We start from the raw sequence: 19,626 nt of genomic DNA, 5'->3' as shown, positions 1-19,626 counted from the left end.
CTGTTCTGGACGGCCGTTCATTGGTTGATAACGCAAAGCCGTTCTGTTGTCCATATTGGCTGTTGTCACTGTCAGTCAGGGCCATGGGTCGAACCTTACCCCACTCTTTGTCTGTGCAAGCTCTTGTTGTCTGGGAGAGTGGCGGAGGCGCTGCTGTAGATTGGTCACAGGGAGAAGCCTGTGATCTTTCCTATTGGCCCATGTGTCGGAGGGTGATGTGGATTGGTAGGACGGAACAACCTGGGTGCTAGTTGGCAGAGCTCTGGCTGGATGGAAGGTCCGGTTGCGAAGTGATGGTGGAGGCAGCGAAGATGGGCCGGGCAGGGACCATGGCGGTGGCGGCAGAAGTGGCAGGGGCGGGGTGGCTGGCGGTAGAGGAGACTGTGGTCTTCAGGGGGCTGTAGGCAGAGGCATGGCTCGGGCCAGCGGCGGGAACGGCAGCGAGGAGGACTGGGGGGCACTTCGGGTGCCGCAACAGCAGGTATCCCAACAGCTCCAAAAGCCTATCACGACAGCCATTTATTTCTCGTTCCCCTTTCCTTGTCCCTGCCTTTTGGGGGGTGGGGGAGGAACTCACGGAGACAAAGGTACTGCGAAGTTCCTAGATATGTTCCTTGCACCCTTTGTCTAAACTTTGTAATGTACTGTAGATGCAGTTGACTTGTGCCTGCAGCTTCATAGACCCCCATCCCGTGGCTGCAGTGGAAGCTTGCAGTGGCTCTCCAGTGACCAGAGGCATAGCGAGGCCCCAGGGAGGCTCCCTCTGTTTTGCAACTGTTATTTGTGATGTTTTTCTGTGTGCCTATTGTCACAACCGAGTCTGGCAGCGTCTACTCTTGAGGGAGCAATTTGGAGAAGAGCTGGAACCCAGACTCGCGCCTTGGATGCCATCCGTTAGCATCCGCAGCAATCCCATCTGGTTGGGAGCCCTGCTCTGGGTCTCACACTGACCCTCCTCTACCCTAGGAAGCCTGAGACCCAGGGGTGGAAAGATCCAGCTTGGGAGTGGGGATTGGCAGACCATGGGGAATGATGAAAACAGCTTTAGGAATTACCTTAAACTCCTTACCCATTGTCTGAGACTTTGAGATAGCTCAGACTGTCTTCTGGCTTCTGCCAAAATACTCCCTTAACAGAAAACACCCTGGGGAGCCAGACCTGAGTATGAGAGAAGTCTCTTATATGCAGAGCTGAAATCTGCCTCTTTGTATGTCCACACCTTGCATCTTAATCTTGGTCTCTAGACTGATTCTTGCTATTCCAAATCCTCTTCCATGCTGGCAGCCCTTCAGATATTTGAACACTCCTCTCAGCATCACTCTTCCCTCTCCCCATAGATTTCTATGAGCTAAACTTGGTTCACAGGGTGGGATTGTGTATGTGTATGCAGGGGCTGGGGATGGACAGTGCCTTGGGCTGGAACCTCCCTTGGTTCTAAGTGCCTCCTTGCTCCCAGCTTCGAGAGCTGTGCCCAGGAGTGAACAACCAGCCTTACCTCTGTGAGAGTGGTCACTGCTGCGGGGAGACTGGCTGCTGCACCTACTACTATGAGCTCTGGTGTGAGTCTTCAAGAGGGCTCTTCTTGGGTCCTTCTGCCCACCCGCCTTTGGACCTCAGCCTTCAAGGACCCTTCTCTGCCTGGGAGGTATCTAAGACTCTCCCTCCTCACTTCCTGCAGGGTTCTGGCTGCTCTGGACTGTCCTCATTCTCTTTAGCTGCTGTTGTGCCTTCCGCCATCGACGAGCTAAACTCCGGCTGCAGCAACAGCAGCGGCAGCGTGAGATCAACTTGTTGGCCTACCACGGGGCATGCCATGGGGCTGGCCCTGTCCCTCCCGGTTCACTGCTTGATCTTCGTGAGTGACTTGAGGCTCTGGGCTCACTACCAGTGGTCCCTCCCAAAACAGGACCCTGATTCATCCCACACTCCCTTTTCAAACATTTCAAAGCACACTTTTTGCTAACAGGAAAGAGACCACCCCCCGCCCCCCCGCCTTGTTGCCTTCCACCAACCATGCCATTCTCTCCTGCAGGCCTCCTCAGCACCTTCAAACCCCCAGCCTATGAGGATGTGGTTCACCGCCCAGGCACACCGCCGCCTCCTTACACTGCAGCCTCAGGCTGCCCCTCGACTGCTTCCAGTGAATGCACCTGCTGCTCCTCTGCTTCTAGCTGCCCTGCCCACCAAGAGGGAACAAATGTGGAAGATGTTTCCTCCCACCAGAGTGACCCTCCTCATCAGGAGGGTGAGCCTGGGGCAGGGGTGAGCCCTGCCCCCACACCACCCTTCTGCCGCTATCGCCGCTTGACTGGGGACTCAGGTATTGAGCTCTGCCCTTGTCCTGACTCCAGTGAGGGGGAGCCAGTCAAGGAGGCTAGGGCTAGTGCCACCCCACCAGATGTGGAGGACCAGTCCCCTGTGCACGGCCCCTAGATCCTGTACCCCAGGTCTCCTTTGGGGCTGGCTTCCAATGAAGGGGACATCCCATAAGCAATTTGGGGAGGGTGGGTGGTTTACTTGCCCACCAGAAACAGCCCTGCTCCCAACTCCCTGAGTTCTCCTCGGCCTCTCCCTGCCCTCCTAGAATCGGTCTGAAAGGGCTGGAGTCCTGAGGAGAAGGGCAGTGTTTGGAGGACTGTGCTAGCTCTATCTCCTAAGACATACACAGGAGCCTTTGATCTCATTAAAGAGATGTGAACCAGCTGCTTGTGGATTTGGGTGGACTAGTGCTCAACTTACTGCATTGCACTTGATTGGAGGGGACCTCCAATCCACCTACTCTGAAGGACAGCAGGCAGCCCTAAGGCCTGGACTGAGCTAAGACCTCTTGGTGAGGCAAAGTTGGCAAAAGCAATAGAGTTCGACATGGCTTTCCCATTTATTTATAAAAATAGACTCTGAGTTCACATTCACTCCAGGGCTATGTGGGATGTCAGTAAGGAGACACCTGAGATGAGCTGAGGAGGGTTTGAAGCACTGGTACTTGAGGGCTAGGGGCAGAAGTGAGAGACCTTGTCCCTCGACTCCAGAGTGGCATAAGGGGCCTGGCTCCCCTCCCATGTTCCCCCTTCAATAGTCTTCAGCCATGGCCAGTAGGACAAGGCTGGTCCAGCCCTGGAAAGGGCGGCAGCCCATGCCTCGCCCATCCTGGTCACTGTATTGCTCCCACAGGAAGCCCGTGGCCTGGTACTGCCGCCTCACATTGCTCACCAGATTGGTACGGAGCTCTCTGTGGAGCTTGGCAGCACGGGCCTGGTAGGGACCCTTCAGATGCCCATAGTAGTGAAGAGCCCCCAATGCCAGGTAGTTGACATTGAGCCACACAGCACCTCGCCAGTAGGGAGGATCATGCTCTGAATTGCGCTGGCTGTAAAAGGGACTGGTTGCTGCAAGGGAGCGCAAACCAAAGGGGCTCCAGAGCTGGCGGCTATCAGCTACAACATCCAGCAGGGGTCCAAGGCGGGATGAGTTGGGGTCCAGTAGCCTCAGCAGGAAGGGGAAAAGACTGACATAGCCCAAGGCATCCACATACTGTAAGCGAGGGTTGGGCCGGCCCACCACTCGCACCAGGCCCTGAGGGGGTCTAGGCTTCAGCTGCACTGCTTTTGTGTGATTCCCAAAGTCTGCAAAAACTCCTAGCTCTGGGGCCCAATGCAGCTCATCCAGGCTCTCCTCTGCTTCCAGGGAGGCAGCCAGTGGGCCCAGCTCCGCAGCTGCCTCAGCCTCTCCCAGCCGCTCCGCTAGCCGCATCAGCACACGGGCACCCAGTGCCACCCAGCACCGCAGGTCCAGGTGCCGCTCAGTGGATGAAGGGTGTGAAGCCCGGGGATAGTCATCCAACCCTGAAGGCAGCGTCTTGGGGTTCAGTAGGGTTGGCAAGGCTGGGTCCCGGCCCCGCCAGCGGTAAGACAGTGGCACTGGCCCTGCCTGGCTCTGATGAAGCCAGGAGAACCAGGCACGCAGGCGGGGGAAGGCCCTGTGGAGGAAGGCGTAGTCGGCAGGGTCACCACCCTCTAGCATGTGGGCTATAGGCAAAAGCAGAGTTGGGGGGTTGGCGTGGGCTGTCCGTTGCACCAGGAACTCTGAGGGCACCCGGGCTCTGGCCTCATCCCCCAGCACCTGCTCCCGCCCAATCCAGCCGTCAGCATTTAGCAGCCCCAGCCAGTGGCCTATGGCCTCCCGGGTGAGCCGGGGATCCCACCGTTGGATCACCAGCTGGTGAAAGCCCTCGTCCCACAGGAAACCTCGCGGGAAGAATGACCGGGAGGGCACTGCTGTGAAAAGAGGGACAGGTGGAAAGAGGACTGGGTCCACCTTCTGCTTAGACCCCTCAACCTCCATGTCTGGCAACACCAGACCCTGTCCATAGAAGTAGCCAATACCACCAAGAAGACCACTGAGGGCAACCTGACCCAAAGCCTGCTCCTCAGGGCTCAGGCCCTTCTCCTTCAGCCGGAAGGTCTTCTCAAAGCGCTCTCTAAAGGCTTCAGCATGGCTTTCCAGGGCCTGGGTCAGCAGGCTGCCTGCCAGCTGCTCTAGGGCTTGGCTTCCTCCTGCCTGGGCACTGCCTGATTCAAACACCAACTCCACAGAAAAGGGGACTTTCAGTGTCACCTGTTGTATCAAAAATTGCCCTTGTCCCTGTCCTTGCCCACTTGGGCCTCTGTCCTCCCACTTCAGAGATCCTGGCAAGCCGAGGTAGCGTTCAGGGGAAGCCCCTGGGGGCCGATGCTGAAACCAGTTATTTAGGCGGCTCTTCACCATCTCTGTCAGCAAGGGAAGTCCTGGGTTGGACGACCAGAAGACATTGTAGCTTGAAAGGAAAAAGATAAACAGGAAATATTACTCAGGAGGAAGTGGTGGGGATTATAAAGCGAAAACATGAGGTGATCAGGAGTCAGGATGGGAGAGTCTTGGCAATGCAGGGAACATGGTGAAAAGAGGGTAGAATGGAGGAGATGGAAATCAGGCTAAGTCAGCATCCATACCACCACCCCACACTCTCTTCCCCCAGTTACCTGCCATACTTGGGGGCTGTATCTCCTGGACTGGTTGGTGGCATAAGTGTAAAGCGGAAGTCACCAAGTTCACTGGTGTGTCCACTGATGAACTTCAACTGCCCCTTAGCTCCAACCTCTGGCACTAGAACTTCTTTGCCATCTGTTACCACATAGAAGAACAAGGACACCAAAGGGAGAGCAGAGGTACCTGAGGCCTGGGAGACCAATGAGGACATAAAAACACAGCATTAGGTTAGCAGTCTCTCCCCTGAGAATCAGCCTTAGGGAAAGGGACACCAGGTGAGAGCAACATAGTAAACAACATACATCTAGCAGTGTTGAGGGTCACTGAAAGTAAGCACCAGTGGGATGAGATAAAGAGCTCTGCACAGGGTTCTCTGGGAAATAATAGTACTTTTGTCCCATGTACTATGTTAAGAACTCTACGTATTATTTCCTTTAATTCTTACAATTCTGTGAGTTAGGTACTTTTTTATTTCCATTTTACAGACAAGAAAACCAAGGCTTAGAGATAGTAAAAAGAGATGGTCATACAGGCAAGTGTTTAAGGCAGGCAGCAGATTCAAACCAGGCAGCCAGGCTCAGAGCCCCTGCTATTAACCCCCACTTTATCCTGCATTTGCACGCAGCAAAGGAAGGGTGGAGGAAGTCTGGGCTAGGGGAAGGGTGTCCTGAGGGCCCTGACCTGAGGCTCTACAGTCACTCTCCAGCTCCAGTTCCCTCCGTGTTGACCCCCAGGCCTCTTGACGAACTCAGTGGTGAGCCTTAAGGCCCCATCCTGGATGTGTTGCCGCCCGAAGGAGAGACCGTCGTGGAACTCCCAGCCATAGGGACCCACGCCGTCCCCCTGCTCACACGTGTGCCTGAGCTTAGGGGTCCCCGGGGTGGTGCCTTGCTGCGCCCACATCAGTCCTGGGGGTAGAATGGCCAGGTAAGTCAAAGAGAGAGCAGGGGACCTGTCCCTCTGGGTCGCCGAGAACTTCAGGGTCATCCCTCTTAATAACTCTCCTGATCCACTCCTCACCACCCTTGATCTGGCGCGAAGCTGGGGCGCCCAGATTAAGTGCCCGCCTGCCTGCCCGCCCCGCGTCCAGGTTACCGGTGAGGAGGGGCTGCGGACTGCGGGTCTTCATGCCGAAGTAAACGTGAGGACGGTAGGTGCCCCAGAAGAGGTCCGGGGCCACGGCGGGGCTGGAAGAGTCGGGAGGCAACGCCGGGGGCGCGGAGTGCAGCGTGACAGCCCGCCGCGCACGGTGCCATGCCAGCAGCCAGCATCCCGACAGGCCCAGGGCCAGAGACAGGACCACGACGGCCAGAGCGGCTCCCGCAGCCGCGCCCCGGGGCCTGCCGCCCCGGCCTTCCCGTCGCGCGGGGACGCCCCGAGCCGCCCTCTCAGCGGTCCGCGCTCCGTCTGCCGGCGCTCCGCGGCGCCGCCGCTCGCCCCGAGCCATCCTTGCACGGAAATCGGCGTCGTGGGGACCCGGAGAGATGGCCACAAAGCCCGGGTCCCTGCTCGCCTCCTGGGCTCGCGCGCAGCGCCTGGAACACCACTGATGTGTCAGCCGCACCCACCGGCCCGTGCCTCCCCCTCCGCTTCCGCAGGAAGTCCCGCCCCTCCACGTCAGGTTAAGCCCCACAGCAAAACAGCGCGGCGTGGCGTAGGGCTGGTCCCTGGGGTAGGCCCTCTGGGCCGCGTCCACTGGATCGGCGTTTATTCGGCGTTCTCACGCAGTTGACAGGCTAGTAGGAAAAACCAATCACATTTGTCTTTTTTTTTCCTTTTAATAACTACTGTATATTAAGAGCATGAGACGCTGTCCTAAGTGTTTTACATTTAACCGCTCCCCATATCGCCCCAATCAGGTGCCTGAAAACCGTGGCCTAGAAAGTTAAAGTAACTTGGCCCTGGCTACAGAGCCAGGAAGCGGCTACCCTGGAACCCAGGTGTATCTGAATCATATTGTCCACACCTATGCCTTCTTTCCTAGTGAAATGGAGTGGATCCAAGAGGACCTGTGATTTTAGATGTCATACCTCCACTCAGTCTAGGATTCCTTATCTAGATAAACCCTAAAAGGACCATAATGGTGGTAGCTGTACTTTTTTTTCTTTTTCCTTTTCTACAACCCAGGAAGCAAAGGCGCTTAGAGGAAAGATTGCTTATGTCCAGGTCAGGGAAGGCTGTAGGAAAGAGGTAGCATCTGCACCTGATGTTGTCCTAGAAGAGCCAAGATTACATTTGATGATGGTTCAGAAATACAACTTAGGGCTTCCCTGGTGGCGCAGTGGTTGAGAGTCCGCCTGCCGATGCAGGGGATACGGGTTCGTGCCCCGGTCCGGGAAGATCCCACATGCCGCGGAGCGGCTAGGCCCGTGAGCCATGGCTGCTGAGCTTGCACGTCCGGAGCCTGTGCTCCGCAACGGGAGAGGCCACAACAGTGAGAGGCCCGCGTACCGCAAAAAAAAAAAAAAAAAGAAAAAAGAAATGCAACTTAGATTCATAGTTACTTCTCTCCAACAGCTCAGCATAAAAGGTGTTTTCATAAAGTACAAATCTCTATCATCCTCTAAAAAAACCCTACTCCACACCCTTATGCTAGTCTAGCTATAATCACACCTCCCATCCAAACTCTAATTATACAAAACTACTACTTTATGCTGCACACCCACTTCTTCTTTCACTATAATCTGACTTCTGGCCCCACCCTCCACTGGTAGACTTTTTACTCATTTAACAATCACCTTCTGACCAAACCCAATGGTCAGTCCTTTCTTGCTACCACTGCACCTGGTCCACACCTATTCAATATATTGTAGCACTTAGTATACACACCTGAGTTTCACCATTCATTTTTGTATCTCAGTACTAATCAGTTGAAGTCACAAGGTTGATGCTAAATACTGGTAAATTCAACAAAAGTTTATTGCACACTCTGTATCAGGCATTATGCAAGGTGCAGGGGACACAGAGAAAACAGCCCCAACCTCAAGTTCAAAATCTATAAGCACAGTGCCAGCACTCAATCCGTGTTTACAGCAGTGTTTGAACCATCCCTGTTTTTACAGATGAGTAGTTAATCTGGCCAAGGATAATAGCCAGTTAACCATGGACCTGAAGAACTCAAATCTAGGTTGTATCCTTTCGTCAATGAAGAGGCCTATAACACACAGCCTCTTAGATGCTATGCTGTGCTCACTCAATATTCTAGGCAGTTTACAGATATCAGTTTATTGATTGATTGATTGATCTTTGGCCACGCTGCATGCAGGGATCTTAGTTCTCTGACCAGGTATTGAACCCGTGCCCCCTGCAGTGGAAGAGCAGAGTCTTAACCACTGGACCACCAGGGAAGTCCCAGATATCAATTCATTTAATCTCTCAACAGTTCTATGAGGTAGGTACTATTATCCCCATTTTACGAATGAAGAAACAGGCACTGAGAGACTAAGTAATGTGTCCAAAGTTACATAGCTACTTAAGGGAAAACCTAGGATTTCAATCCCAGGCATTCTGGCTTTTTACTACACTATACTGTCTCCTGATAGTTTTCTTTCCTTTAAGGGAGAGGGGGGAAAACCAGTCCTTTGAAGATATCACCGTCTTAAGAGAGAAGCAGTAATGGGGTAGGAGGAAATATATTTGGTGAAGTACACAGCAGCCAGTGTCCAGAGATTCTTGATTGCCTAGCTGAATATTCTGAAGTTTTTCTCTAAACCAGTGGCTATTTTTTCCTACAACCTGCAGTAAGAAATAATTCTATACTGCAACCAAGTACATGCAGATAGACACACATACACATACTTTATATAATACCTATATCTATATTCATGATACGCTTAAAACAAGTTTCTTAAAGAATACTTCCCAGTCCGTGTGCCATCTACTGATACTTTTTATTCTATTTGTTTTTAAAAGGCTGATTTGACCCCCTAAATTCACTTCATGATCCACATTAATGGGTGGTAACCTAGTATGAAAAACTTTAGGCAGGGTGCCTAAAAAGGACTTTAGGCACTGTTCTCTGAAACAAGTTGTAATAATAAAACCAAGGATATGCTTTGGAAAGATAAAAGTAAGCAGCAGCAAAAACGGTTAGCAAAAAGGAGACCAGGTGGGAGAATGCAACAATAATACAGGAGAGTGAATGGAAATGTAGAGAACATTTCAGGAGCTTTTGTTTAAGACAGAATATTATGAACTTACTGACTGGATATTCAGGGAGCGGGCAGAACCAGAGATAATGCTGTGGTTTCCAGCTCAAGTGGCTGAGCAGATGAAGTGCCTTTTAAAGGAATGAGGAAGTCAGGGGAGGAGGCACGTACAGATGACCCTTAAACAATGGGGGTGGGGATGGGAGTTAGGGGCCCAACCGCTCCACAGAGTTGAGAATGGGGGGATAACTTTACAGTCAGCACCCACAGTTCCACAACCGCAGATTCAAACAACCACAGATCGTGTAATACTTGTACTATGTATTTATTTGAAAAACAGGCATGTAAAAGGACCTCTGCAATTCAAACCTGCATTGTTCAAGGGTCAACTTTAGAGAGTATGTAAGATTATCGGGTTAGGGTTAGACAAAGAGTGTTGGTGGAATTTGGAGAAAATTGGTAGTAAGTACCCTGACTATAGCACAGAATCTGAGATTAGAGCCAAACAGAAATGTAGCGTTTAACCCAAGAGGGTAGTTCAAGTCATGACAGAATATGAGATGCCCCAAAAATAAAAGAGAGAAGAGAAAGAAGGAGATTAGTATGCCTTTATGGTTAAAAGAAGAAAAAGGACCTGAGTGGAAAAGAAGTTACACAAGGGAGGGAATTAAGAGTGGCGGGTGCTACTGAAATGGAAAAATGAGGACTGAGATAACAGCATTTCTAATAAGAGTAAGAGGTACCTTGAGTAGTGTTGGAAGAAGCCAAATTCAAAAGAGTTAAGCAGTGAGTGATGGTAAGAAAGTGAAATAAAATTCAAATTTGTCCAGACCCCTCCCCATCTTGTCTCGTCCCAGAAACACTGGTTGGATTTGTAGTCACAGGGCTCTTTCTTTTCTCTTTTGCGCTCTGTGGTCTTCTAGATAGTGATTTGAGTAACTAAGTCAAGCTCTTCTTAGATGTGTCCTTAGCAGTCTTAGGTGAAAACCTGCTTGTTGGTCTCTTCCGCGCTGTCAGCGCCCGGTACTGGCGCCCGGCTTGTCCCCGCTTCCCGCCGCAGCCCTGGCCTGGATGTGGGAGGCGAAGGCAGTGAGCATTTCCTGGGCGGTGAGGTGCGCGCCGCGCATAATCAGGCGATGCCCGTCTCCTGGGGAAGAAACAAACGAGTAAGGCACCGGGAGGACGGCGGGGCCAGCGCCGAGATCTAGCGACTCTCTCCCGACTCCCAACCAGACCCACCGAACAGCACGTCCACGCAGGGCTCGGAGCCGTCGTGTCTCACGTCCGCTATCACCGAGCAGTTGAGGTTGGTGCAGCGAACTTTCTCGCTGCTCACGGCCTGGAGGAAGGTCCTGCGGTGAGAAAACGGCGTGAGCGGCCGGCAGAGGGGGCTAGACCCCCGGCGGGAGGAAGGCGCGCCCCTCGCGTCCGCACTCCTTCCCCCTCGTACCTTGTCGACTCCACGTTCTTCTCGAAAGGGCAGAATTGAACCCGAACCTGCTTGACAGAGCGGAGTCCGAGCCGGGCCAAGGCCGCTGCCATGGTGACCCTCACCCCGGAAGGACTCGTGCGGGCGGAAGTGTCGCTAGTACGAGACGCTGTGGACTGCTACGCGCTTCCGCAGTCCCCCGACCTCCGCCTCGTGCGGCTTCTCTGACACGGTCGGTGGTGCTGGTCCCCAGGCCGCCGCCCTGGGCTCCCCAGCCGAGAAGAGGAGGAAGGCCACGAGGGAGACAGATAATTTCGGCACAGGGTATGGGGCGCCCAAAGTACACGGTCAGTAAACACAACCTGTCATTAATAGCCCCCTTTATCACAGTGAAGACAATAAATAGTGCAAAAGCCGTTTGCACCTGGCTCCGATAACACGTCTTTTGCAGCCTTTACTCCTCTGTACCTTGCTGTGCCAGATCTACGTTAATACCGTCTTAAGTGCTGGTCCCTTCCAAGGAGAGGGCACCACCACGGCAGGGATTATAAACCTACCAGAGGGTAAACTCCACTCGGGTAGTTTAAGATTAAACACATGGAACTCTGGAGTAGCGAAGCTTACACGTGAAGGTCCTACAGCCCAATATTCTTAAATGACTAAAAATAGTGATGGGGAGGGGAGTGCAGGGTACTATTATATAGTATACACTGTGGGACTGATTCAGGTGTATAAATTCCTATTCCACCTCTGTGGTTCCTGATGAATTAACTTTGTAGTAGTGTCCCGAACTTTTAGTGTTTAGCCTGGCTCCTGGGAGTTAAGAGGAAGTGGCATCTAGGCTCCCTGCTTTCTATTGCTTTTCCTCTTTCCCTTTCCCCTGGGATCCAACCCTAAAGCCTTACTCCCAGCATCTAGCCCCTTACTGCTAGTGTCTAGCTCTGAGATGTCTTCACTGATGGGGGGCTAAGCCCAAGCCTCCCAAGGATGCTGACCTCCAGGTTTCTAAGTCCAAGCTCTGTGTAGCTTGTGGTTCTCAGGTATGCTTTCTTCCAAGCTCCCAATTAGGCTTTTTTAATATGCATTTCTAAATGTCTGGGCTTTTTCAGACAGAGACAGGGAGTTCTAACGGGCTCTGATTAGGGTCCTTAGGATTCAGAACTGGTCCTCAGGCAGGAAAGAAAAGGTAAGTGCCTGCGGGGATGCTGGTGCTGCCTCAGGGCAAGCCAGGCCTGCTGATTTCCTACCAGGTAAGCGTCAGGACTAGGTCCTTCTCCCCACAGTGTGCTTAGCAGCTGAGCTGTCTGGGCTGGGAGTGCTCCAGGTCGAAGAGGGGGCTCCAAGCTCTCCAGGCTGTTGAGGCTGCTGCTGGGCAATTCCATGGTCTGGACCTCATTACATGCACCTGGTAAGGCAGGAGTGGAAGGCAGGTGGCTGGCGGTGTGTGTGTGTGGGAGGGGGGCACACACAGAAGCCAGATCAATGATGAGGATGGGGGATGCGGCACATAAAGTTATGAGCTAGGGGCAAAGAGAGCCTGGAGTTGGGGAGGGAGAGTGACTCACAGCAACAGGGAGGCCCCCTGTGGACTTGAGTCTTGGGCAGGGGCTGCTGCAACAGACACAGCAGGGCCCCATCCAGCCGCTGGAAGATGCTGAGCGTGAACAGAGTCTGGCGAAGTTCTGGGGACAGGCCCCACTGCTCCTCCTCCAGCAACTCCCTGACCACTCCAAAGTCTTGTCTGAGCTGAAGCGCCCCCTGCAGGCTGAAGGCCAAGGTACAGTGTGGCCCCCTGACCCTCCTGCCTCTCGGAACGGCTCTGCCCCACCCATCCCCTCTCTTTTTTTCAGTTCCATTCATCCCCTTGCCACGGCCTCCTTTTCTCCCCACCTGAACCGGATCCCGTGGGTGAGGATGTGGTCAAGCCAGGCACCCAGGATGGCAGTCAGCACCAGGCTGAGGGCAGGGGCCTGGGCTTGCTGTGGCAGTCCTTGCAGTCCTTGCAACACAGGCTCCAGTACCCTGCGGACCACCAACCCAGCATACTCACTAGGAATGCTGGGAAGTTCTGGAGTGAGAGAAGAGAAAGGACACGATATGAGGCTAGGGAGATCCATCAAGCCCCTAATGGAGCATCTGGGGGAAGAGGGTAGGATTTCAGGGTGAGGGGACACAGAAGGTGAGGACAGGATGGAGACAGAGGAGTGGAGCCAGGATTTGGAGGGGCCAGGACACTGTTACCCCCTGAGAAGCCTGGAAGGGAACGCTGGGATGAGGACTTACCAGGACAGAGGCGATGCCGCCAGTACCGACCCCGTGGCATGTGGAGTTCGAAGTCCTGTGTGGCTCGTTTATGACATTCTTGAAAAAAGAAACTTAGTGACTCTTCAGGCAGGAGCTGTGGGGATAAGGAGAAAGTAAAAGGGGCTTATCTCTGAGGGACTTGTCAAGTTATATGCTCTTCTAAATCTGAGGTGTTTAACCTGGCATCCATAAAGCCCCAGAACAGAATTGTTTGGGCTTGGGCATTTTCTGAGGAGAGATACTATGGCTTTTATTGGATTTTCCAAGAGGTCTGGACCGAGAAAAGATTATGGACAGTTGCCCTAAGATTACCCTGCTCTCCTTAGCTTGGTTCAGAGGATGGAAATCCTCCATGTTAATTTTGTTCCATAGGAACGTTAATAGGGAAAAAAAAGGGAGACACCCTCACCACCGCCAGTGTTCAAAAGCAGATGCTAGAGAGAGGTCTTCATGATCTGCTGACAGGCAGAGGCTGAAGAAAGAAAAGGGAATTGTACGATCTTCTGTCTGTCATCTATAAAAGGAAGGCAAGAACTGTGTGTAGACCAGGAGCAATGAATATAACTTTCTAAGATTCAGGAACCTTTGGAATGTCCTCACACTGAATATTCTTTATAGCCACTTCCATTTCTCCAGAGCATTGTAACCCACAAAGCAAGAAAAGGCCCATGTGCTGGTTTGGTTTCTTTGGTTTGATAGGTTTTGTTTTTGGAGGGGGAGAAGACAGCAAAAAGGAGGGGTCTCTACAGCCCATCTAAGAGAAGAACTCAATAAGAGGGGTGTGTAGTGGCAGGTCTAAGGAAAAGGTGACTGTATGCCTGAGAACCTGAAGAGAGGAAAGGACCTGGCGGGGGCCAGACTTGGTGGGAGAGAGCCCATGTGGCTCCTGATACATGGGCTCTCTCCCACCAAGTCTAAATCTAAACTCTTCTTCCCTTATCCCAAACACTAGAACCCCCTTCTTCCTTATGTATAACAAAGAAATTACCCTTTCGTCAACTGACATTTGTTAGGAAATTCTGCACTCAACACTCGGAAAATACAAGGTCACACTACGGGACAGTTTTTTCTGTGGGACATTACAGTCCTGAGGAGAAAACTCACATCTGATTCTTCTTTTTTGTCCCAGTGCTGTATGTGGTAGAATGCCCAGAGCGGATGCCCAATAGTGCAGTCATCAGGCAGAGAAGCAAGGCATGAAACTGCTTTGGACAGTGTTTGGTTCACATGATGAGCACACTGTCCCTGCCCCTTTTGCTCTGTTCTCACTGCAACTACCAAGAGCTGGACCCTTCTCATATTATGTCTCCCCACCTCCCTTCTATCCTGACCACTATAGCTGGATCAAACTCTATCACTGTCTTCACTGTTCCCCTCCTGCTCTTACAATGGCTCCCTATCACTTATGAGATACAGTTCAAAATCTGTGAGCTGGTGTTCAGTGCCCTCCACAACTTGATGACAACCTATGCACATGCGAGGGCAAATGTATGCTTATGTACACACACACACACACACACACACACACACACACACACACGGAGCTTCTGCTTTGGTCAGACCATCTCGCCAGTACTTCCCCAAGGAACTATGAACTACCCACATCCAGTAACCCCTGCTGCTCCTCTGAGGCTGCCCAGCCACCAGCTTGAGCCATAGACCCTGTAAGGAACTTCTGTTACCATGTGTCCACCAAGGCCTTCCCTTCCCAGAGCTCACTGTCCACCCTACTCATGAAAAGCCTGTTCTGGGACATGTTGAGTTGAAAGAGGCAGCAGTAAATTGAGGTATAAATGCCCAACGGGCAGATGCAGATGGTGGATTAGGGCTAAACTGGGGGTGGGGGGGTGGGGTGGTCTACAGCACCAAGGCACTGTGGAATGCAGAGAGAAAAGGAGGAGCGGGACAGGGACTGAACTCTACAGCCATGCCCCTATTCAGAGCAACGAGTAGACATTTGGGCAGGAAGAGAACAAAAAGCAGAGAGACATCATCCATAGTAGGAACAGATACTGTGTAAAATGGGGAAAAGCTAGACGTATAATAGTTTAATTCATAAATTTAGAAGAAAATAAGAAAATATTAGAAGAAACAGCCAAGAGTGGATGGAAGTTACCAGTGTGGAACAAGGATCAGAAATCGAAGTTGGGGAGGGGCAATTAAAGTGCTATTTTTTCATTAGAAGCCTTCTAAAATAATACTTTATTTCAGTTTTAATAAAAGTACAAATTACGCTTTTAGAAAACAGGAGAAACATATCAAAAACTAGTAAATAAAAGGAAAAGTCAATCATTTATCTTGCTGTTTCTCTACAAATTATACCTCAAAGTAACCAAGTAATTTATGAGGGCAAGTTTCACTTTATAAGAGTAATCCAACTAATAATGAAGAAGGAATGATAGAATTGGAATGTCACCACCTTGCACCCTCTAATGAAATAACGGATATAGACAATGATCATCAATCATCAGTGGCTGTTAACATCACAAATGAGAGCCTGACTTGGGAGCTGGGGGTGGGATATATAAGTGAAGTAAAATTGACCATGAGTTGACGAGTATTAAAGCCTCAGTGGTAGGAATATGGGGGTCCATTATACTCTTCTCTCTACTTTTGTATTTTTTTGAAATTTTCCATAATAAAGAGAGGACAAGAAGTGAAGAGCAAGAAAAGATAAATTTAGTGGCGATTCCAAGCACTGAGTTGTTCTACCACCACCACAACCTCCCCACCAACCCCAAAGCTGGCCCCTGTCAGGTCTCCTGCTCTCCTTACCTGGATCTGTGCAGTCAGCTTCTGGATCTCCAGGCCCAGCTGCTGCTCCACCTCCAGGGCCAAGCTTTCCTCTGAGGCCAGGCTAGACAAAGCTTCTGCCTCATATAATAAAGGCTTTGGCAGAAACAGGGAGTGAGATCCGAGCCCAGCCCGGGATGCTCCCCTCCCCATTCCCTAGCTACTCACAGGTAAATCCTTCTGGATCAGGAGCAGGAAGGAACCTGGGGCCCACGCTGCCAGATGCTGCTGAGTTCTGCCCCAAAACCAGAGCAAGATGGTCTGCAGGGTACAGAGCCCCAGGGCAAGGGGGGCAGGACCTGGGGAGAGGAGGGACAGAGTATCTGAAGGGCCACAGAACACCTTTGGGAGGAGGCAGGCTTCAGAACAGGTTAAGGAATAAGGAGATGTCCAGCTGTTCTCTTATCCCCCCATCCCCAATACCTTGTCTCACCTGGAGGCCGGCAGAGGAGCAGTCCTGACCTGGGTTCTCGAAGGGCATCCAAGAGAGGAGGGAAGAGCTGTTGCAAAAGTTCAGTGGTATGAGAGGATGAGGGAAGGCTGCTCTGATTTCCACTAGCAGATGCCAAGGCCTGGCAGAAGCCTGAAGATGAGGGGGTATGGTTTGATAAGGAAGGAGCAGTCTGGGGCTTGTGTCACTGCCATTGCCCCTTCCTTCTCACCTTGATCCCAGCTCCAGATAAGAGACTGATGAATTAGGTTGTGACACAAAGAAGCCAGCTCCTTCTCACACTCCTGAGGCAGTGATGCTAGTGGGAGAAATGACTGGAGCCTGAAAACAGGGTCCCTCTTTGCCCAACACTGCCCCCACTCAATGATGGGGGAAGAGGGGAGGCTTCCCCCAAGACTCAAGGCTGGCATGGAAAGCAAGACTTTGCCTTGAAAGCCCAGAAGCTATAGCCTGAATCCCCGGGGGTGGGGTGGGGTGGGGTATGTTCATTCTAAAGAGCCTGTTTTTGTAGTCAGGTGGCAAGTGAGTGAGGTGAATACAGAAGAGATCCCAGCCTTCCCAAACACCCACCCAGGCCCATCACTCACCCTGACCCAGTGCCTGACTCAGCTGTTGTGCCGCTGCCCTGGGGTCCCTCCAGGGTCCTAGACTTAGGTCCAGACTCTGAGCACAGGCTGCCCACAGCATGGTCCAGTACTGGCTCCACAGGGCCCCAGCCCCTCCAAGCCCCAGTCCACTGCTGGCTGAACCCGTCACGCCCCCCATCAGGCCCAGTAGCCCTGGCAGCAGCTCCCGCTCCTCTTGGCACCGCCTGCGGAGCTGGTCCCTCAAGTCAGATCCCCTGAGCGCCTCATCCAGCCAACCTGCCACCTGGCAACCCCGCTCCCCCGTCAGGAGGCGGAGCACACGGGCCGGGGGATAAGGGCGCGCTGCCCCTGGAACGTAGCTCAAGGCTTTTCCCTGCAGCTGGTGGTAGGCGGGAAGTGCCAGCAGCAGGTCGGCGATTTGGGACGATAGGCCCGGGCTGGCGGGCGCCTGGCCCAGAGCCCGAAGCTGCATCTCGATAGTAGCATCCAGGCGCTGGGCGGCTAGTCCGACGGATCGTGCCAGGAGTAGCGGCTCGGGTGTCTCCTGAAGGCCGTTTCGCAGGACCGCGCCTCCGGAAGAGTGCCCCAACAGGTCGCTGCACAGCTGAGGCAAGTGGCTGGGGGATGGAGCGCCGGGACTCAGGATCCTCAGGAGGCGCACGGTCGCCTGTAGGTGGCGGGCGCAGTCCTGTGCGTGGAGGAGCTCCTGCCGCTCGTGGTGCAGCCGAAGCAACACCGCCCGGAGACGCTGCAGCGCTGGAGGGGTCGGGCCGCCAGGTGCCGGCTCCCGCCCCCAGTCCACAGCGCCAGCCTCACGGTGCTCTCCTGCGTCCGCCGGCACCGCACACCACGGCTGCCCTCTCGGAGCTCCGCCGGGCCGTGGGTCCAGGCAGGGGATGCTTCGGGCAACCGGCAGCCGCAGCCAGCCACGAACGTCCCGGCGGAGAGCGCCTGCCCGCTTTCTCTGCCACTGCTCCTCCTCAGCGCCCCCGGCCTGCGCCCGTAACGGCGGCACGGTAGCCAGCGGAGGCAGAAGGCCACCAGAGCGAGACGCTTGGGCCATGGGACAGCTTGTCCGGAACGAAGCTAACGATTCCCACCTCCCCGTACTGCCCAACGCCTGCCGTAGCCGGGGCTCCGCCCCATCCCCGGAGCCGTCGTCTCCGGCCCGGGAGCCGCCGGGACCGTCATGCACTCTCTCGCGCTCCGTAAGCGGAGGCTTCTGCCCCCAACAAAGATGGCTGCCTACTCTGTCCTACTCTGCCCTTCGGCCGGTGTCGAATGCCACTTTCACTTTCGGGTCACTGTAGACGGGGATGGCACCGATTCCGAAGACTGTGGGGCTGGTCAAGCTAGGTAAGCAGGTGAGACAAGACCGGAGGGGGTCCAGGAAGACTGGGGCAGCCCCAATTAGATCTGTTTTCAGTAGGATTTTGTGCTTCACGTGATGGGCAGAGGGCTCCAGCTCACCTACCCCGAGGCCCCCAGACGCGCCGCCGCCTTCCTTTCCTATAGTCTGTCCTCTGCGGCCCGGCTGCCCGCTGGGGGGTCGCTGCTGTCCCCAAACTCTGCAAGGAATTCGGTCTCTTGGAGATCCAGGGGTTAGGACTCCGCGCTTTCACTGCCGAGGGTAGCGATCAGTACCTGGTCTGGGAACTAAGATTCCGCAAGCCTCGCGGCGCGGCCAAAAAAACAAAAAACAACTCTTAGCCGCTCTTCGGCCCGTTCCCTTTACGGTCACGCCTCTTTTCAACCTTCCGTGTTGAGCCCTGCCCGTCCCGGCCCGGCGCCGCGCGGGGCTGCACCAGGGCTTTGGAAGAGGCGTAACTGTGGGCCCTACTGCCAAGAAACACAACGCAAGTGGAGGGGGCGGGGACGACTCAACGGTGATAAATGCTTGAAGTGGGCAGGATCGGGCAGACGAAGGTCTCTTAGTTGAGGATTGGGGAGTGGGTAGGAGTTGCTTGGGGAAAGATATTATGAACAGAGGGAACAGTGTGAGCAAAGACACTAAAGCAAGGAAACGTTAAGAGTACGTCACTGAAGTGAGACCTTAGTTATGGGTTTGAGAGAAGAGGCGAGTAAGAGGGCAGCAAGTGGTTTGAACGTCCTGGTCTGGCACATGGATTTGGATGTCCTGAAGGAGGTGGTAGGGTTATAGAGGGAGGGAGAGGATCAGATTTGGGAGCACTGGAAAGCTATACTTCCAACTGCTACCTGGTTATCTCTAAAACCAAACTCAACAAGTCCAGAAGTTAATTCATCATCTTTGCAAATTGTTGCGTTTTCTCTCATCTTAATCTTGGTTAATAACACAAACTTCCATCCAGTTGCTTAATTCAGAAATCTGAGAATCATTCTACATATTCTTCCCCTTTTCTTTACCTCACCTGTGTAGTCAGTCACAAAATCTACTTCTGAAGTGTCTCTTCTATCAAATCCATTATTTCCATTCCTACTTCTGCTGCCACTACCTTAGTTCAAGAACTCAATCTTTCTGGCCTGAACAGTTCTAATGACCTGCTAACTAAACATTTCACCCCTAGACTCATCTCTTTCCCCAGTACAATTTCATTTGAGCATTTCGCTTCCCAGATTAGATCCACTTCCACCACCAACAGGACAAAGTGCAAACTCACTGGATCACACAGTGTTCTTCAGGCACAGCTCCTGGCTGCATCTCTATTACAATAGCCTCCTCACCCATCTGTCTGCCTTTGCTCATTCAGCACACACCTTACTGAGCACCAACTATGTACTGAACACTGTTTTAGGCACTGGGAAGAAAGCAGTAAACCAAACAGACAAAAATTTCTATGGTCAGTGAATTAGCAGTGTCTAGTGGGGGCAGCCACTCAACAAATAAATGATATAGTATGTCAAATATGA

At 52.9% G+C, this 19,626-nt stretch overlaps 4 protein-coding genes across 4 annotated transcripts; 1 reads left to right on the top strand and 3 right to left on the bottom strand.

Moving 5' to 3' along the window:
• The first annotated feature begins 104 nt into the window (after positions 1-104).
• Positions 105-2,701, top strand: WBP1 (WW domain binding protein 1). The gene is made up of 4 exons (XM_079940842.1): positions 105-481; positions 1,457-1,559; positions 1,679-1,855; positions 2,033-2,701. The coding sequence occupies exons 1-4, from the start codon at positions 413-415 to the stop codon at positions 2,431-2,433; spliced, it is 750 nt and encodes a 249-aa protein (XP_079796968.1). The 5' UTR covers positions 105-412; the 3' UTR covers positions 2,434-2,701.
• A 135-nt stretch (positions 2,702-2,836) lies between these two features.
• Positions 2,837-6,588, bottom strand: MOGS (mannosyl-oligosaccharide glucosidase). Its single transcript, XM_079940840.1, has 4 exons — positions 6,121-6,588; positions 5,707-5,933; positions 5,019-5,215; positions 2,837-4,813 (listed from the first exon to the last, which is right to left on the bottom strand). Exons 1-4 carry the CDS (start codon positions 6,470-6,472, stop codon positions 3,070-3,072), a joined length of 2,520 nt encoding a protein of 839 aa, XP_079796966.1. The 5' UTR covers positions 6,473-6,588; the 3' UTR covers positions 2,837-3,069.
• A 1,317-nt stretch (positions 6,589-7,905) lies between these two features.
• Positions 7,906-10,867, bottom strand: MRPL53 (mitochondrial ribosomal protein L53). Its single transcript, XM_079940320.1, has 3 exons — positions 10,624-10,867; positions 10,413-10,525; positions 7,906-10,320 (listed from the first exon to the last, which is right to left on the bottom strand). The coding sequence occupies exons 1-3, from the start codon at positions 10,713-10,715 to the stop codon at positions 10,187-10,189; spliced, it is 339 nt and encodes a 112-aa protein (XP_079796446.1). The 5' UTR covers positions 10,716-10,867; the 3' UTR covers positions 7,906-10,186.
• A 187-nt stretch (positions 10,868-11,054) lies between these two features.
• On the bottom strand, positions 11,055-17,987 carry CCDC142 (coiled-coil domain containing 142). Its single transcript, XM_079940314.1, has 9 exons — positions 16,738-17,987; positions 16,362-16,448; positions 16,133-16,282; positions 15,868-15,998; positions 15,682-15,795; positions 12,886-13,000; positions 12,493-12,670; positions 12,168-12,367; positions 11,055-12,007 (listed from the first exon to the last, which is right to left on the bottom strand). The coding sequence occupies exons 1-9, from the start codon at positions 17,798-17,800 to the stop codon at positions 11,751-11,753; spliced, it is 2,295 nt and encodes a 764-aa protein (XP_079796440.1). The 5' UTR covers positions 17,801-17,987; the 3' UTR covers positions 11,055-11,750.
• Positions 17,988-19,626: the final 1,639 nt, after the last annotated feature.

Source organism: Stenella coeruleoalba, assembly GCF_951394435.1.
Source record: "Stenella coeruleoalba genome assembly, chromosome: 13".
Classification (NCBI taxonomy): Eukaryota; Metazoa; Chordata; class Mammalia; order Artiodactyla; family Delphinidae; genus Stenella; species Stenella coeruleoalba.
Note: the sequence above shows the minus strand (reverse complement) of the source record. Positions and strands in the feature narration are given on the sequence as shown.

What these genes read in the sequence shown, in the direction of transcription:
- MOGS (XM_079940840.1), bottom strand. Translation starts at nt 6,472, where the DNA reads ATGGCTCGGGGCGAGCGGCGGCGCCGCGGAGCGCCGGCAGACGGAGCG. An exon ending in TCCGCAGCCCCTCCTCACCG is followed by an intron (nt 5,934 to 6,120) that starts GTAACCTGGACG and finishes TTCTACCCCCAG; the next exon opens with GACTGATGTGGGCGCAGCAA. An exon ending in GAGTGACTGTAGAGCCTCAG is followed by an intron (nt 5,216 to 5,706) that starts GTCAGGGCCCTC and finishes TTGGTCTCCCAG; the next exon opens with GCCTCAGGTACCTCTGCTCT.
- MRPL53 (XM_079940320.1), bottom strand. Translation starts at nt 10,715, where the DNA reads ATGGCAGCGGCCTTGGCCCGGCTCGGACTCCGCTCTGTCAAGCAGGTT. An exon ending in AAGAACGTGGAGTCGACAAG is followed by an intron (nt 10,526 to 10,623) that starts GTACGAGGGGGA and finishes TTCTCACCGCAG; the next exon opens with GACCTTCCTCCAGGCCGTGA. An exon ending in CTGCGTGGACGTGCTGTTCG is followed by an intron (nt 10,321 to 10,412) that starts GTGGGTCTGGTT and finishes TTTCTTCCCCAG; the next exon opens with GAGACGGGCATCGCCTGATT.
- CCDC142 (XM_079940314.1), bottom strand. Translation starts at nt 17,800, where the DNA reads ATGGCCCAAGCGTCTCGCTCTGGTGGCCTTCTGCCTCCGCTGGCTACC. An exon ending in TATCTGGAGCTGGGATCAAG is followed by an intron (nt 16,283 to 16,361) that starts GTGAGAAGGAAG and finishes CCTCATCTTCAG; the next exon opens with GCTTCTGCCAGGCCTTGGCA. An exon ending in GCGGCATCGCCTCTGTCCTG is followed by an intron (nt 12,671 to 12,885) that starts GTAAGTCCTCAT and finishes CTCTCACTCCAG; the next exon opens with AACTTCCCAGCATTCCTAGT.
- WBP1 (XM_079940842.1), top strand. Translation starts at nt 413, where the DNA reads ATGGCTCGGGCCAGCGGCGGGAACGGCAGCGAGGAGGACTGGGGGGCA. An exon ending in TTCGGGTGCCGCAACAGCAG is followed by an intron (nt 482 to 1,456) that starts GTATCCCAACAG and finishes CCTTGCTCCCAG; the next exon opens with CTTCGAGAGCTGTGCCCAGG. An exon ending in CGGTTCACTGCTTGATCTTC is followed by an intron (nt 1,856 to 2,032) that starts GTGAGTGACTTG and finishes TCTCTCCTGCAG; the next exon opens with GCCTCCTCAGCACCTTCAAA.